General features: G+C 38.1%; 1 protein-coding gene across 4 annotated transcripts in view; it reads right to left on the bottom strand.

Moving 5' to 3' along the window:
* SDCCAG8 (serologically defined colon cancer antigen 8) overlaps window positions 1–15,803 on the bottom strand; it is a 247,714-nt gene that overhangs the window by 152,463 nt on the left and 79,448 nt on the right. For all 4 annotated transcript variants that reach the window (XM_011981160.1, XM_011981162.1, XM_011981163.1 and 1 more), the window contains 2 exons: window positions 8,593–8,727; window positions 5,446–5,562 (listed from right to left, as the gene is read on the bottom strand). In XM_011981160.1, the coding sequence (XP_011836550.1) occupies window positions 5,446–5,562; window positions 8,593–8,727 (252 nt within the window). The remainder of the gene's footprint in view (window positions 1–5,445; window positions 5,563–8,592; window positions 8,728–15,803) is intronic.

Here is a 15,803-nt window from a genome sequence, read left to right as displayed (position 1 = left end):
CACCACTGCACTCCAGCCTGGGCGACAGTATGAGCCCCCAATTCAAAAAAAAAAAAAAAAAAAAAAAGCTTTCTATATCAGCCTTATCTCTGAAAAATAAGAACCAACCTAAAAACAAAATTGTAAATATCAAATATAAAATAATACTGTATTTACACTCCCATCCAAGCTCCTAGTAAGTCATATGACACTAATAAGAGAATGCCATGATTATCAGTGATACACTCACTTGGTAATGCCACTAGATTTTTAAGAGACCAAAGATGTGGCACATTTGTTGTACTGCAAAATACTCTAAAACCATTGTTATTATTTAAGACACATGGGTCTTCAAACTCAAAGCTCAGCATCCTAGTAACTCAGAGGAAACTTAAAAAATACAGTTGTATTTCTATACTCAAGGTAGGGATTGGCAACTTTTTCTATAAAGGGTCAGACAGTAAATATTTCAGGCTTTGTGGGCTATATGGTCTCTACCACAACTCCTCAAGTCTGCTGTTATTGCAGGAAGTAGCAATAGGCAATACAGAAATGAGTAGATATGGCCGAGTTCCAATAAAACTTTATTTGTAACATAGATAGCAGGCCAGATTTGACCTATGAGCTGTAGTTGGCTAACACTTTTTTATGAATACTGGGCACATTAGCATATTGAATATGCACATGTGTCTGTATACGTAAGTGGAGTATATACACATATATTAGTATGCAAAATCTCCATTTGCCCAATCCCCTGGTCATGGCAGTTTCTTGGGCACGTGACCAGTGCAGTCACACGTGCTGTTTCAAAGGGCGCTTAGACTTGCAGTTTAACACTCTGTGGTCAATGTCTTGAAATTATCAGCAATTTTATCTTAGAATTGTGTTTTTTTTTGTCTTTGTTTTCCGAAACAGCGTTTGACTCTTGTTGCCCAGGCTGGAGTGCAATGGCACGATCTCGGCTCACCGCAACCTCTGCCTCCAGGTTCAAGCGATTCTCCTGCCTCACCCTCCTGAGTAGCTGGGATTACAGGCATGCACCATCATGCCCAGCTAATTTTTTTTTTTTTTTTTTTTTTTTTTTTTTTTTTTTTTTTGTATTTTTAGTAGAGACAGGGTTTCTCCATGTTGGTCAGGCTAGTCTCAAACTCCCGACCTCGGGTGAGCCGCCCACCTCGGCCTCCCAAAGTGCTGGGATTACAGGTATGAGCCACTGCCCCCCTAGAATTGTGTTTTGTAGGTGTACTCTGATGGAACAATGGAGACTGAACTCCTATATCTGGTCTCATCTTTCCACTGCCTCAGTGCAGCCCTAGGCAGCTCTCAGAAATATACTCCTCTCTAGCTTCCTTTATCCCGCCCTGCCCTGCTGCTGGGGTGGAGTCCTCCACCCAGGGTGGGACCAGGGCATGTCACTGGGGGAGGTGTGTGTTCTGCTGTGTCTTTTGCCCCTGGCAGAATCCTGAATGTGTGTTTAGAGAGGACTGAGTCAAGTGTGCCCATCCCTGGCATCTTAGAGCCGGACAGGGAGGTAAGAATTCCCACCCCAAGCTGGCAGTACCACAGCACACTCAGTGGATTCTGTGCAGAGCCTCTTACCCATCCCTGATGCAGACAGCAAATGTGTTGCAGTATGGAGACTGCGGTCTCTCAGGGGTCACCTGTCTGACTTCCTTGCGGGGGCGGGGAGGGAGAATGACCCCCTGCTCTATGCTGGGACATTGTGTAGATCCTGTGGCTAGAGGAAAGAAGAACCCAGAAGCTGACAGGCCACATGTGCACAGCCCGTCACGGGCACCTGTGGGGTCTGCACTCCCCCACAACTATCATCCCTATGCTGAAGAAGCCTAACATCAAATAGCAAATAAAAAGAGGCATGTCCAGCCTGGGTTGGTGAGGGAGGAGGGGCAAGGACAGACAGACTGAAGAAGAAAGGAAAATATTTTATATTTTAGTTCTTTTTACTATCACTTCTTTCCTGCTTTCTGAACAAAAGGGTCCTGTATTTTCACTTTGCACTGGGTCCTAATCAAAGGGTAGGGGCTATAAAGAATCATTTTCTGAGATTCATTTACCAAAAGGGAAGTTGACAAGAAACTCTACGTATGCATCACTGATTTCAGGTCAGCTCATCCTGCAACATTTCCAAATCTCAAATACAAGGCTCTGAAATTAATGATGAATTTGGGGTTTCAGATGCTAGGAAGCTCCTTTTGGGATGTGATTATCAGGAATGCTGCGTGGTAGCCATTTCCTTCAAATAGTTTGCTGTAGGATTAATTTATGCCTCTTTAGAATGATAATGAGCCATTTTATAAAAATAAAGCACAAAATATTATGTACAAAATGTAACAGACAACAACAAAGAAAGATGAAATTTTACTAAGAGTTCTGTTTATTTCCTATTAAAAAGAGTAACACCAGATCATTCTAACACACAAAAACATACTTGTTTTCCTAATTTGAATAAACCAACTGTAAAAGAAACATTTTTGAGACAAAGAAATGTGAATATAGGCTGGGTGTTATTTGATATTAAAGAAGTATTGTTAAGATTGGTAGGTATGATAATGACATAGTATGTAAAAATATCCTTCATAGATCCACATGGGTATTTATGAGTACAATAACATAAGGTCTGAGATCCATTTAAAATACTTCTGCAAAAGAAGAAAAAGAGGTAGAGGAAGAAGAAAACAAAGAGGAAGAAGATGAAGACGAGAAGGTGGAACAGAAAAAACACGACAAAGAAGATGAAGGTGATGATGAGGACAGAAGTGGAGAGAAAAAAAGTAAGATAGATAGAATAGGATTGTGGAAGAGGATTGGAAAAATGATGAGTGTAGGTGATGGAAATGTAAGGACCCATTACAATATTCCCTGTACCCTCATATATGCTTTTAAATTCCCCTGATCGAGTGTGTGTATAACCATTGCCTAAAAAATTTTCTAATAAAAATCACAGTGCATATTTCACATTCTCCTTCATACCAAATGTCTTTTTTTTTCTGGTGCAAGAAGCATCCTCTGAGGCTGACAGGAATTATCTAAGCTGAAGAGATACAAAGGAGTTGATGGGAAGGATAATCCGCCCATCGGTTCCTGACACAATATAACGAAGAAAAGAAGAAAGTGGGTGGAAGAGGCTGCCATTGTTACTCTCCTAACCTTTCCTTCTAATTATGCCAGAGCCAAGGCTCAGGTCACAAGGAAAATTATTTTGGTGGTCAACCATTTGCCCTATTTTGTATACATCAAAAAGGCTCTTGTTCTCACACATTCCAATCTCACAGTTTCCCACCTACTTAAAAAATGTATCAAGTGGTCAGATGAACTAAAACATGAATAAAATGACTATATTATGAAGAACACCTTGTTTGCAAACCTACAGATAGCCTGCTTGTGATGCGGAATTGTAAGATGCACAACACTTCAACATTTAATCTACTTTCTATTATTGTAGGCATTTCAGATAAATGCTCAACATGCCCCGCTTTTAAAAGTTAAATGTAAATTTCTCTCTTGAGTGCAGATGGTGGCCAAGCAAAGTAGTTCTTTGGTCTCACAGACAGAAGGTCAGGTCATGGCTGAAAGACCAAAGAACAATTGCTGCTTTGCTCCTCCAAATCATCCATGGAATGAGACACCACTACTTTCTTTTCTCAAACTGTCTGTTCAATACAAAATAGTTAAAAGAGGACCTATAAGATTTCCTCACATTCTGTCGGGAAAAAAACGGTAACAAGCACATCACATCACATCACATCACAAACATCTTGTAACTGTTCAGAGGTCTTATTCCTAAAGCTGTGACTCTCCTAAAAAGGCAGTCTCTATCTAAAAACAACCCACTAAATGTCATTATGAAAACTACTATTGTCAGAAAACTACTATTATCAGAAAATGTTTACAAATGAAAACTGCTCCTTGTAAATCCGGCAACTTTAGCCTCCATACCATCACGGATTAATTAAAATGAGATTTAATACTGCAGATACTTCTAATATTGCAAATGCTTCTAAACAAGTTATTCCTTTACAAGTGATATTATACTCTTATTGTTCCTGATGGGTTTTTTTTCCTCTAGAAAATTATAATGGAATTTTAAATAACTGAGACTCTTTCCTGACGTATTTTTCCAGTTAGTCCAAAATATTATGCTGTCAAAATGCTCTCAAATAATACAAAAGACCAAAAGTATGCCAATATGATTCCTTTAAAAAAATTACAATATATTATGAAAGAAAAGTTATCTGTGATAAACTCAGTAGACCTAGGCCTTCAGTCCCTGATAGAAAGCATTTTCCATTCCACTATCAGGCACGCCCCCAGCTGGATGAAATAAAATGTTTCATTATTTGCACATGTTAATAATTAAAAGTCTTCTGAAAATTTAAAACCCATTACCACAACACCAAATATAGTGGTTCAAATGCAGAATTTTACTTTGGTTGCCAAGATTTTAATTTAGTACTAAGGATTTCAGTTATGACTTGAAAAGCTTTTTGTACTAATCTTCATTATCACTTTTGTGTTCAATACTTTTCCCAATTGTCTTTGCGTCATTTGTTGTAAAGACTTCATTGGCTCAAAAGAGAAAATATGTTGGAAAATATGATGAAAAACCTCGAACTAGAAACATATTTGAAAAAAATTTATTTGGAGCAACGTCCTTCTAAATTCTAAAACAATTATTTTAAACTATTGACCCTAAGAACCCAGTCTTATTATTTTCATTGAATAAACAACCTGCTTTCATTGAATGTAAAGAATGAAAACCTTCAAGGTCCTGACTGTAACATAAAAATAGAAAATCAAAAGTCAGCCTATTAGAACTGCCTCTCTAAAAACTTTAACCATGTTGTCAACTAAAATTCGAGTATCTACTTCATCTCAATAAAGATATAACATAAAACATCTGTTCAAACTGAAATTAAAGTACGCAGCTTTTATCCACTAACATTTCTAATGTCACCGTATTTAGGCTTCATGAACAAACGTATTCATGGTTATCTCAGTTAAAACTGGTTTCACTCTGCCAACAATCAATTTGATTGACATATTTACATATCAACTCATCTCATCTTACGAATTTTAAACTTTTTCATTTAAAATTGGATTCAAGTTGGCATCTTTCAAGAACTTTATGTATGTATATTTTAGGTTCAAACTGTGCATTAGAACATTTCTTTTTACTTTTGTAAGTAATAGATACACATATCCAAATGTATATTTATGACCTGTCAGATTGGAATTGTGTATGCCTGCTGTTGTATTCTCACCATTTCATGTGAAAGGTGATAATTTTAGGCAACTATAAAAGAAATTCTCCTAACAGTATAAACTGGATCATCCCATTAGTTAGAAACAATACAAATAAATAACTTAGGAATAAAACAACATCAACTTGAGAAAGAATGTTACTCATATCTATAATTGCTGCAATTATGCTGTGTCCTCTCTTACCTGATCTTTAATTTCAAGATCCCTGTTAGTTTTCGCTCTGAACTCTCTGTGCTCCTTTTCTGCCTCATCCTTCTCCATGTTGGCTTTATTCAGCTGATAGCGCATTTCTCCACACACCTGTTAGATTGTAAAAACTGGATGATTACCTGCTGGAATCTTCCAGGCAATGCCTGCAATTAGATCCTTTGGTGCCCCCTAGAGGTCATATGGATAAAATACAACAAAACTTTTCTAAGAATGCCATTTTCTACTAGAATACTCAACGTAGACTGTTAAGATTCAGAAGCAACATCAGGGATTATTAATTCTAACAACTTGAAATTATAGATAAATAAATGCATAACTAAGGAATTTAAGTAATGTGCCCAAGATTATTTTATATAACGGTTTCAATTGCATATTATCAACCAAAATGCACTATCATCTAACCCTTAAATAGGTAAAGTTAGCAGTTAAAATGTTAAGCTATGTTATTATTCATTCACATTGATACAGTTAAACATTCACTCTATATGACAAAGTTTTCTTTTAAAGATTTCATCAGTTATGCTCTTTAAAAGGAAACGTATACAGGAATTTTTGTCTGCTGATAGACATACTATTGATATTTAGGTCTGTAGTATCCAGTATTGACCGCAAGGCTTGCAGATGTCATCTTATCATACACAATGCCAGGTATTCAAGTTAAGGAAGATTTTCTGGCAAAAGCCATAGACTGGAACTAAGCAGACTATGCACTAACGACTGTAACATTCAATATAAAAGGAAATAATTGTAATATAGCATCAATAATGAACATACATAGTATCTTAAAAGTGTTGCGTATCATCCTCTATACTTAACACTAAGAACTTTGTTTTATTTATTTTTTCCAATCTAGGGCTGCTACAGACACGGAAATATATTTGAAAGGTGTTATTAGCAGATAAATCTAAACAAGCAGATTATGGGCCTTTTGAGAGAACTGAGAACCTATGGAAAGTTCAGTGAATGTAGAAGTCAGCTAAGCTGGCTTCTAATTTACAAATATATGGCTCTTAATATATTATCTCATGGTTATGCTTTCTTGAAACTTGTCAAGTATTTGGTATTTCTCCAAAAATAACGATTTTGGAAACTTTAGAAATCAGTTTCATCATTACTGAGGTATCAGAACAGACTAAGGTATAAAACCTATATGCATTTAAGCTGGGCATAGTGGCGCATGCCTGTAGTCCCAGTTCCTCTGGAGGCTGAGGCGGAGGGATGGCTTGAGCCCAGGAGCTCAGGATTGCGATGTACTGTGCTAGTGTCTGTGAATAGCTACTGCACTTCAGCCTGCGCAATACGACAAGATCCTGTCTCCAAATAAACAAAACAGAACCTAAAAAGTAACTTTAAAAATAATCTACGTTTAAAAGCTATGGTGACAAGACAGAAGAAAAAGTCAACAGGCTTCTCCCCAGTGGCCCTCAGAAAGCTAGAACAATAACGAACTTATTAAAAATTCTGTTGAAAGTTCAAATGCCTTCAGTGTGCGAGAGTTTATTCTTCCCATTTCAAAAATTATAAATTTATAAAAAACTATTCATTTTAAACCTAAATAAAAATTACAAATTCAGAGTGACAGGAAAAAAAATGAGAGGAGCCATATTTTATTTTCTTTCTCATTTGTTCACTATTACTATTTATTTCTATGAATAAAATGGAATAAAACCCTGAATTGATAATGTCAGAAGATAATGATTTTACAACCATGATGTTTAAAACCCAACACCAATACAAATTTGTTAGGTAAAAACTGTTTAAGCATCAGGTTACATTTAAAATTATTTTATCCCTTCATTTTACTCCTACGGTTCCCTGATTTACTACTTTCAGTTCAGCATTTGCTACGTTTATCCACAACACTGAAATTCTTTTTCAAATAAATTAGCACATTAAATTGAACCAGAACTACATTATCTCCACGTTGGAAGCAACTTCAAGGCGATTTAGTCTAATCACTCTTCTGATGCATACACATGTCCTTTCAGCTAGTTCTTGAGACAGAGAACTCTCTCTCTGCTGTACCGACTTCAACAGAAAGCTGCCTCTCTATTAACAACTGAAAATTGTCTCATCATAGCTTTCACCTATAAATCTAGGTTAAGCATTCCCATCCTTCTGAACTAATTCCTTCACTTCCACCCTATCTCCACACAAAAATTTGAGCTTCTTACACTTGCACATTAGCTAATAAGAATTTTAAAAAGCAAATGGAGAATTATAGAAACTCAAGAAAAAGGGGAAAATGGCTCCCTTTCCTAATATATGTTAAAATTAATTTTAATTACTGAATTACAGAGCAACAATGGCATTACAAATATGTCAAAATTTTGGAAAATACATTGAGGAATAAAAGGCAACATGGAAGGAGTATTTTAAGCAAATTATCTATATATTTAGTGGTAAAAAATAAATTGATTTTATTAGTTTCTTTGTTTTAAAGCAATTAACTATTGAAATCTAGATGGACTACTAGTATTTCTTATAATATGTATCTTAATCATTGCCAGTAAAGACCATTAAACATTTTAGTTCTTGATTCACGAACCAGTGACACCCATAGCACAGACAATGTAGTATTTTCAAGTATAAATTTAAGCACCAATACAATAAGATCATGTAGTATTAGAATCTTTATTTTAATGACCAAGTCTGAAAAGGAGTAGGAAGTGGAAGATTTTTTATGTCAAGCACACCTTTTAAGTTGTAAATATATGTCTTTGGCAATTATTGTAAACACCAACCCTATGCTATCTATGGTAAAAACAAGGCACTGCTAATTAATTTAGAAAAATGAGATTTATCAAATATTCAGTATTCGAAGTAATATAACTCTTATTTATTTGTAAGTCTGTCTCCGCCACTCAACCCTTAAGCTCTTCAAGGCCGTGACGTGTGTCTAATTCATCCTTGTACATGCAATACCCATTAAGGGGCTGCATACAGTAACTGAATGTTTGCTGAGTAACTGTTAGGTGGCCTTTTATTATTCTTGAAATCACAAAACTTTTCTACTCCAAACTTCCTCCTGATAACAGTAAGAGTTTTGTACATTAGGAAAACATTTTTCAAAGAAAATATTTCCTTAAGTAACGATTACACTAAAATCTCTTTCTGTACCTTTGTGACATTCATTTCCCGAGAAGCAAGCTGGCTTTGAATTTCCTCTAGTTGATTAATAGCTGAAATCTTTTCCTTTGTAACCTTTTCCACCTGGGCCTCCAGTTGGGCAATATTCTGAGACAAGATCAACATCTGTAAGGGAAAATAAAAGTCCTAAACAATAATGTCATTTGACAAAACAAATACCAAAACTTTCTTGAATTAATAGCATCTCAGCATAGTCACTGGGCTCTGTGAGCCATTTCTCTGTGGATTGGGTATGTTCATTTTTCTCCTTCCTCTATTCACCTATGCCCAGTGAACTGAAATATGTACTTCTCTCCTATTCATCCCCCTGATCTCTAACCTTAGTTTGAAAAATGTATAACAAGGTGATAAAATCAATGTGTTGGTTGAAACCCTAAGGTGACAGATATCAAACACCCAATTAAGTTATGAAACAGCGTGCCACAGATACATTCAGAGGAGATACAGAAGCAGACAACTCTTAAATCCTTCTTCCACATGGAGGGTATAAAAGGACAGATGGGGAGAGTTAGGGAGGAAGTTCTTTACAGAGAGCAACTGGTCTGCTGTGGGTCCCACTACCCTTCCCCCAAAACCAACAAAGACGAGGCTCTGTGCAGTGCCCTTTGTTGGTAAAATCCCAACCGACCCCCTATTATCTAGTTCTCCCTCATTTCTCCTATAGGTTTCAGCTCAGCCAATATCTCCTCTCCTCTAGGAAGTCTTCCTTGACTCCAGTTCCCAGCACAAAATAGGTGACCCTTCCCATGTTCAGGGTTGATATTCAGCTAGTGTGCACTGGGACAGTCATGCCTGTTGTTTGTAGCCTGTGTCCCCTCTCACTATTTCCCACACTGTAGAGATTAATATTTTGAATATCACTATGGCATGTGCTCCTACAATCTCAGTATATACACCTCCGTCACACCACGACCTCTGTGTACCTCGACCACAGTACTCATCCCACTGTTTTTAGTTGTCTGTTTCTTCATTAGAGTAGAAGTTCCTCAAGAGGTACTGAATATTTGATGAATGAATAAATAATTAGAATAAATGGCTTTCCAATGGACTCTATGGATATTAGGTTCTCAGTTTTTCTTCTCAAGATTAGAAATGCTTTCTAGATCTTAGATTTATCTTTCATAGCTTTTGGTTTCCAATTACGTTTTGTTCTTATCCAGGAAGTCGCTCTTCTAGGCTCTTAATTTCTTACTGTACTGGCAGTTTTTAAAATGTAGAAGCAGCAAAATATATAGGAATATCTATCAATTTTTATCTGTTAAAACAAGACCTGGTCCCACATTTTAAATAATGATGTTTGAAATTTACCATTGTATGCTGACATGGGTGTGAATTCAGTTTTATAACTTAAATCAATTACTAAAATTCTATGATAAAAATAAAAATCAACATTGAACCAAAGTTGTAGTAAATTAAGACCCTTAGATCAATCAAACAAAGACAGGTGTCTGCCTTTGAACTACAGAACTAGCTAAAGTTTACCCTATGAAAATAATTTAGGCAGATATATTAATTAACTTTTCTGAAGGTAGTGGAGAATTGTATATTTGACTTATGGTTGTTTAGATGTCCCTATCATCAAAGGATTGTCTACAAATCTAATTTTCACATACAATTAGTTTTACTAATAACAAACTAAAAAAATACTCTTGAGCACATTACAATATAAACCTAAGGTTGAAAAGAAGTTAAATATAACAAATCAAAAATATCAATTTAATTTCTTAATTTAAAATTTTGAGTTCATGAGTACACATATCATGAATGTGTAATTTTAGCTTTTCTGGAACCATATGACAGCAACAAACTTCAATTACCAGCTACTAAAAATCGTATTTTACTTATTTATGTGGACATATATAACTGACGGTAAACATCTTAACATTGTATGGTTTTTGAAGTAAATATACTTTTATTTTGCTAATTATAAATTCTAGTCCATTTCTCTTCTAAGGCATGTCACAAATCTCTCCCGTTCCTTAGGATTCCTCCCTCTGCCACCCGTCATTTCCTTACTTTGCCCACTACCTGTCTGCTACCTCCTGTCGCGCACTTTCTGAGGTCTCCCCTCCTGTTGTCACACCTTCTTTTTCCCCACGCCCACCATCTGGAAGTCAACATTACACGGCAGGAGCTTCTCCATCCACATCTGTTGCAGAGCCAGAAGTAACACAGACACAGCTGCAACACTGCTGGATGTCCAGGACGTTGACATCAGGTAAGTCCTTTAAACTTTGACAGGGGCAAGGAAGAGACAAGGACACCCAGGTTGGGAGAGGTTGATAGAAATTTCTGCAGAGCAGTCCCTAGTGTATTGAACATGGTATGAAGCTGTACTCCCTATGCAAGAGATAAGAATTAAGGATTTTAACAATGGATACTGTCAAGGAAAGCAATTGAGAAAATGTGTGGACCTCAGGGGGTGCTCAATAAATAAATGATCAATGACTGAATGAACTAACAAAGCTGAGTGCTCACTGCAACCAAGGACCATTAATGAAGATAACACACAAACTCACAGCAAGTACTGTTGATGGGGAATGATTCAAACCTGTCTAGGTAGAAGGCATCTGTTCTCCTACAGTTTCCCACACAAATGGAATTTTTTAAAAAAAGAAAAGTAAGGGAGGAATTAAAAAAAAAAAACAAACAGAAAGAAAATCTGTAAGTTTCACAAGTATTCCTACTGTTAGGAAAGCAGAGGTTCTTGTTCTAGCACTAACTTTAACTACCTAGCACTTACAATGTTATAATTAATTGGTTAGTCATTATGTTCTTGTGCCAGGCAGTGTGATATGCATTCTCTCTTTAAATCCCCTTAGAAAGGCCGGGCAGCGTGGCTCATGCTTGGAATCCTACAGCTTTTGGAGGTTGAGGCAGGAGGACTGCCAGGAATTCAAGACCAGCCTGGGCAACATAATGAGACCCCATTTCTACAATTATTTTTTAATTAGCCGGGCACGGTGGCACATGCCTGTAGTCTTAGCTACTCAGGAAGCTGAGGCAGGGGGATTGCTTGAGCCAAGTAGTAGGACGATATGATGAGCTATGATCACACCACTGCATTCCAGCCTATGTGACACAGTGAGACCCTGTCTCTAATAAATAAATAAAAAATAAATCTCCTAGAGAAGGAATTATATCGAATTAATTTTATTTGAAAAAATGAGATTCAGAAAACTAAGTAACTTGCTCAAGTTCATTCAAACTAATAAGTAAAAGGTAAAGCTGGGCTTTATATAAAAGTCTGTCTGCTTTTACTAACATGAAGGGCCAAGAATTCTATCCAATAAGGCTCCTTCTCTCTTTCTCTAAAACAATAGCCACAAGCTAAAATTTATTAAATGCCCATGGTAAGTCAGACATTATATTAGACATTTTCTAAACATTATCTCACTTAATTCTATCAATTCTTGATATATTAACTTCATTTACTTCTCTGAAACTTAGAGAGGTTAAGTGAATTGTTCAAGGTCACAGAAAGGTCAAGCTGGATTCAACTCTAAATCCTTTTACTTCAAAACCATTTTCTGCCATTTCCTGATGAGAGTTGGAACCTCAGTGCTAGGACCACTGTCAGCTCTTTATTCACACATCTTTATTTAGAGCAGGATCTTGAGACAAATGTCAGGGCTTCCTAGGGACAAAAGCATCTTCAATGACTCTAGCTCAGAAATGTGTGGTATTGAATACAGACCTAGAAATAAAGTCACACACATACAACCATCTGATCTTCGACAAACTTGACAAAAATGTGCAATGGAGAAAGGATTCCCTAGTCAATAAATGGTGCTGGGATAGCTGGCTAGCCATATGCAGAAGAATGAAACTGGGCTCTTACCCTTCACCATATTCTGGTGTTTGCTAGGTTTGCTGTTTGCTGTTTGGTGTTTGCTGTTTGCTATTATACCATTCTCTCTTATACAACACTCAGTCCTACATGGGCCTTGGGAAAGAATTGATGACTAACTTCTCAAAAGCAATTGCAACAAAACCCACAAATTGACAAGTGGAACCTAATTACACTGAAGAGCTTCTGCACAGCAAAAGAAACTATCAACAGAGTAAACAGACAACCTACAGAACGGGAGAAAATAGTCACAAATTATGTATCACACAAAGGTCTAATATCCAGAATCCATAAAGAAAGTAAACAATTGGCCGGGCGTGGTGGCTCATGCCTGTCATCCTAGCACTTTGGGAGGCCGAGGCAGGTGGATCACGAGGTCAGGAGATCGAGACCATCCTGGCTAACACGGTGAAACCCCGTCTCTACCGAAAATACAAAAAATTAGCCAGGCGAGGTGGCAGGCGCCTGTAGTCCCAGCTACTCGGGAGGCTGAGGCAGGAGAATGGTGTGAACCCGGGAGGTTGAGTTTGCAGTGAGCCGAGATCGCGCCACTGCACTCCAGCCTGGGTGACAGAGCGAGACTCCATCTCAAAAAAAAAAAAAAAAAAAGAAAGTAAACAATTGAACGAGCAGAAAACCCCATTAAAAAATGAACAAAAGACATGAACAGACACTTCTCAAAAGAAGACACACAAATGACCAACAAACATATGAAAAAGTGCTCAAGATCACTCATGAATGATATGGTTTCGACTTCTGCCCCAGCCCAAATCTCACATCACATTGTAGTCCCCATTGTTGGAGGGGGGGCCTGGTGGGAGGTGATGGAATCGTAGGGGCGGGTTTCCCCCTTGCTGTTCTCATGATAGTGAGTTCTTACAAGATGTGGCTGTTTAAAAGTGTGTAGCGCCTCCCCTTGATCTCTCTTCCTCCTGCTCCAACCACAGAAGACAGGCCTGCTTCCCTTCCACCAGGACCGAAAGTTTCCTGAGGCCTCCCCAGCCGTTCTTCCTGTTCAGCCTGCAGAACCACCAACCAATTCAACCTCTTTTCTTTATAAATCACCCAGTTTCAGGTATTTCTTTATAGCAGTGCAAGAACAGACTAATACACTAATCATCACAGAAATGCAAATCAAAACCACAATGAGATCCCATTTCACACCAGTCAGAATGGCTGTTATTCAAAAGTCAAAAAACAACAGACCGTGGAGAAGCCACAGAGAAAAGGACACTTCTGCTCTGTTGGTGGAATATACATTAGTTCAGCCACAGTGGAAAGCAGTTTGGAAATTTCTCAAATAACTGAGAACTACCATTCTACCAGCAATCCCATTACTGGGTATATATTCAAAAGAAAACAAACTGTCTTACCAAAAAGACACACGTACTCACATGTTCACTGCAGCACCATTCACAAGAGCAAAGACATGGAATCAACCTAAGTGCCCATCAAGAATGGACTGGATAAAGAAAATGTGGTACATATACACCACTGAATACTACGCGGCCATAAAAAATGGAATCAGGTCTTTGGCAGGAACATGGATGAAACTGGAGGCCATAGTGTGAAGTGAATTAACACAGGAACAGAAAATCAAACACTGCATGTTCTCACTTACAAGTGGGAGCTAAGCATTAGGTACTCACGGATATAAAGATAGCAACAACAGAAACTGGGCATGACTGGAGAGGAGAGGCAGGGAGCGGGGCAGGGGTTGAAAAACTAACTATTGGGTACTCTGTTCATGTAGGGGGTGACAAGATAATTTGTAAACCAAACCTCAGCAACATGCAATATAACCAAGTAAAAAACCTGCACATGTACTCCCTTGAATCTAAAAGTTAAAAATAAATGATAAATAAAAACTGTGCTGCATTTCTGTCACCACCTTTATTCATGAAACAACTGTCAGCATAAGAGAGAGGTTCTGTTACATATGAAGGTACCTGGAACACTGCCAGGCACACTTCAGCCTTCGTTTTTCCTTTCTTATCAGGAATCCTCATCAACGTACTTCTACACAGTAGAACTACTCAGCAAGGCAAATGGTTTCCAGCAAACAACCAAAAAATACAAATTTCCTAGGTGTGAACAATAGCTGGTGTTTGCTATTGATACCATTCTCTCTTACACAACACTCAATTCGTAACTTCATCTCCTTTCCATGTCTTATTCATATTGGTTACAGGTGGCGTTCCTTCCCCCATACTCTGTGTTTCTAAATCCCATCTATTCTTGGAAGCTCAATTAAAATGCCATCCTTTCCATAAAGCCTTCCACGATCTCTGGCAGACAATCAGTTCTGATCCTCTGAACTCTCAGCATTTTAGTCATAACTTCTCAATGGCATAGGGACTTTTTTCTTTTCCTTGTAATTCATTCCTTCATTCATCTAATATATACTGAGCACATTTTATATGAGAGGAATGTGCCAGGCATTGAGGATGTGACATGCAAGGGACTCACTGAACTAGGGGAAGCAAACTATTCAACATGAATTTGTAATGAATTGAGTTATGGGAGCCCACAGGAGACCATCCCAATTCAGTTATGGGAGGCACTGAGAGGAGATGGTACCAAGAAAAACTCTTGGGCAGGCGCAGTGCTCACGCCTGCAATCCCAGCACTTTGAGTGGCCAAGGAGGGTGGATTGCTTGAGCCCAGGAGTTCGAGATCAGCCTGGGCAACATGGCAAAAACCTGTCTCTACAAAAAACACAAAAAATTAGCCAGACATGGTGGCACGCCTATGTAGTCCCAGCTACCTGGAAAGCTGAGGTGGGAAGATTACCTGAGCTCAAGAGGTTGAGGCTAAGTGAGCCGTGATTACCCCACTGAGCTCCAGCCTGGGTGATAGAGTGAGACCGTGTCTCAAATACAAACAAACAACTCTGAAGAATCAGTGAAAGAGGGCAGAGGAGGATTCCTCTAGGCAGGGGGCAAAGCATACGCAAAATCCTGCACTGAAGAAAACAGTATGGAAGATAGGCATACGTGCATGCTTGGGGAAGTACAAGTAGGTCAGTGTGGTGAGGGTGCAAAGAAGAAAAATGAAGGAACATAAGACTTGAGAGCCAAAGAAAGGAAGAATATTGTAGAGTCTTCATGCTGTGATAAAGGATTCTAAATTTTATCCAAGGTTGCAGGGAGATGTGAAAGGATTTCAAAGCAAGAGCCTGACATGTTGAGAAAGATCGTCCCAGTGGTGGTTTGGAGAACAGATAGGAAGGAGGTGAGACTGCAGGCAAGGACACCACAGGGGCTACAGGAACCATCCAAGGATGAGATATGGGTAGCAGTAGGACGGACAGACTGGGCAATGTAAATGC

Source organism: Mandrillus leucophaeus, unplaced genomic scaffold (genome assembly GCF_000951045.1).
Source record: "Mandrillus leucophaeus isolate KB7577 unplaced genomic scaffold, Mleu.le_1.0 Scaffold220, whole genome shotgun sequence".
Classification (NCBI taxonomy): domain Eukaryota; kingdom Metazoa; phylum Chordata; class Mammalia; order Primates; family Cercopithecidae; genus Mandrillus; species Mandrillus leucophaeus.
This window is presented reverse-complemented; position numbering and strand designations above follow the sequence as displayed.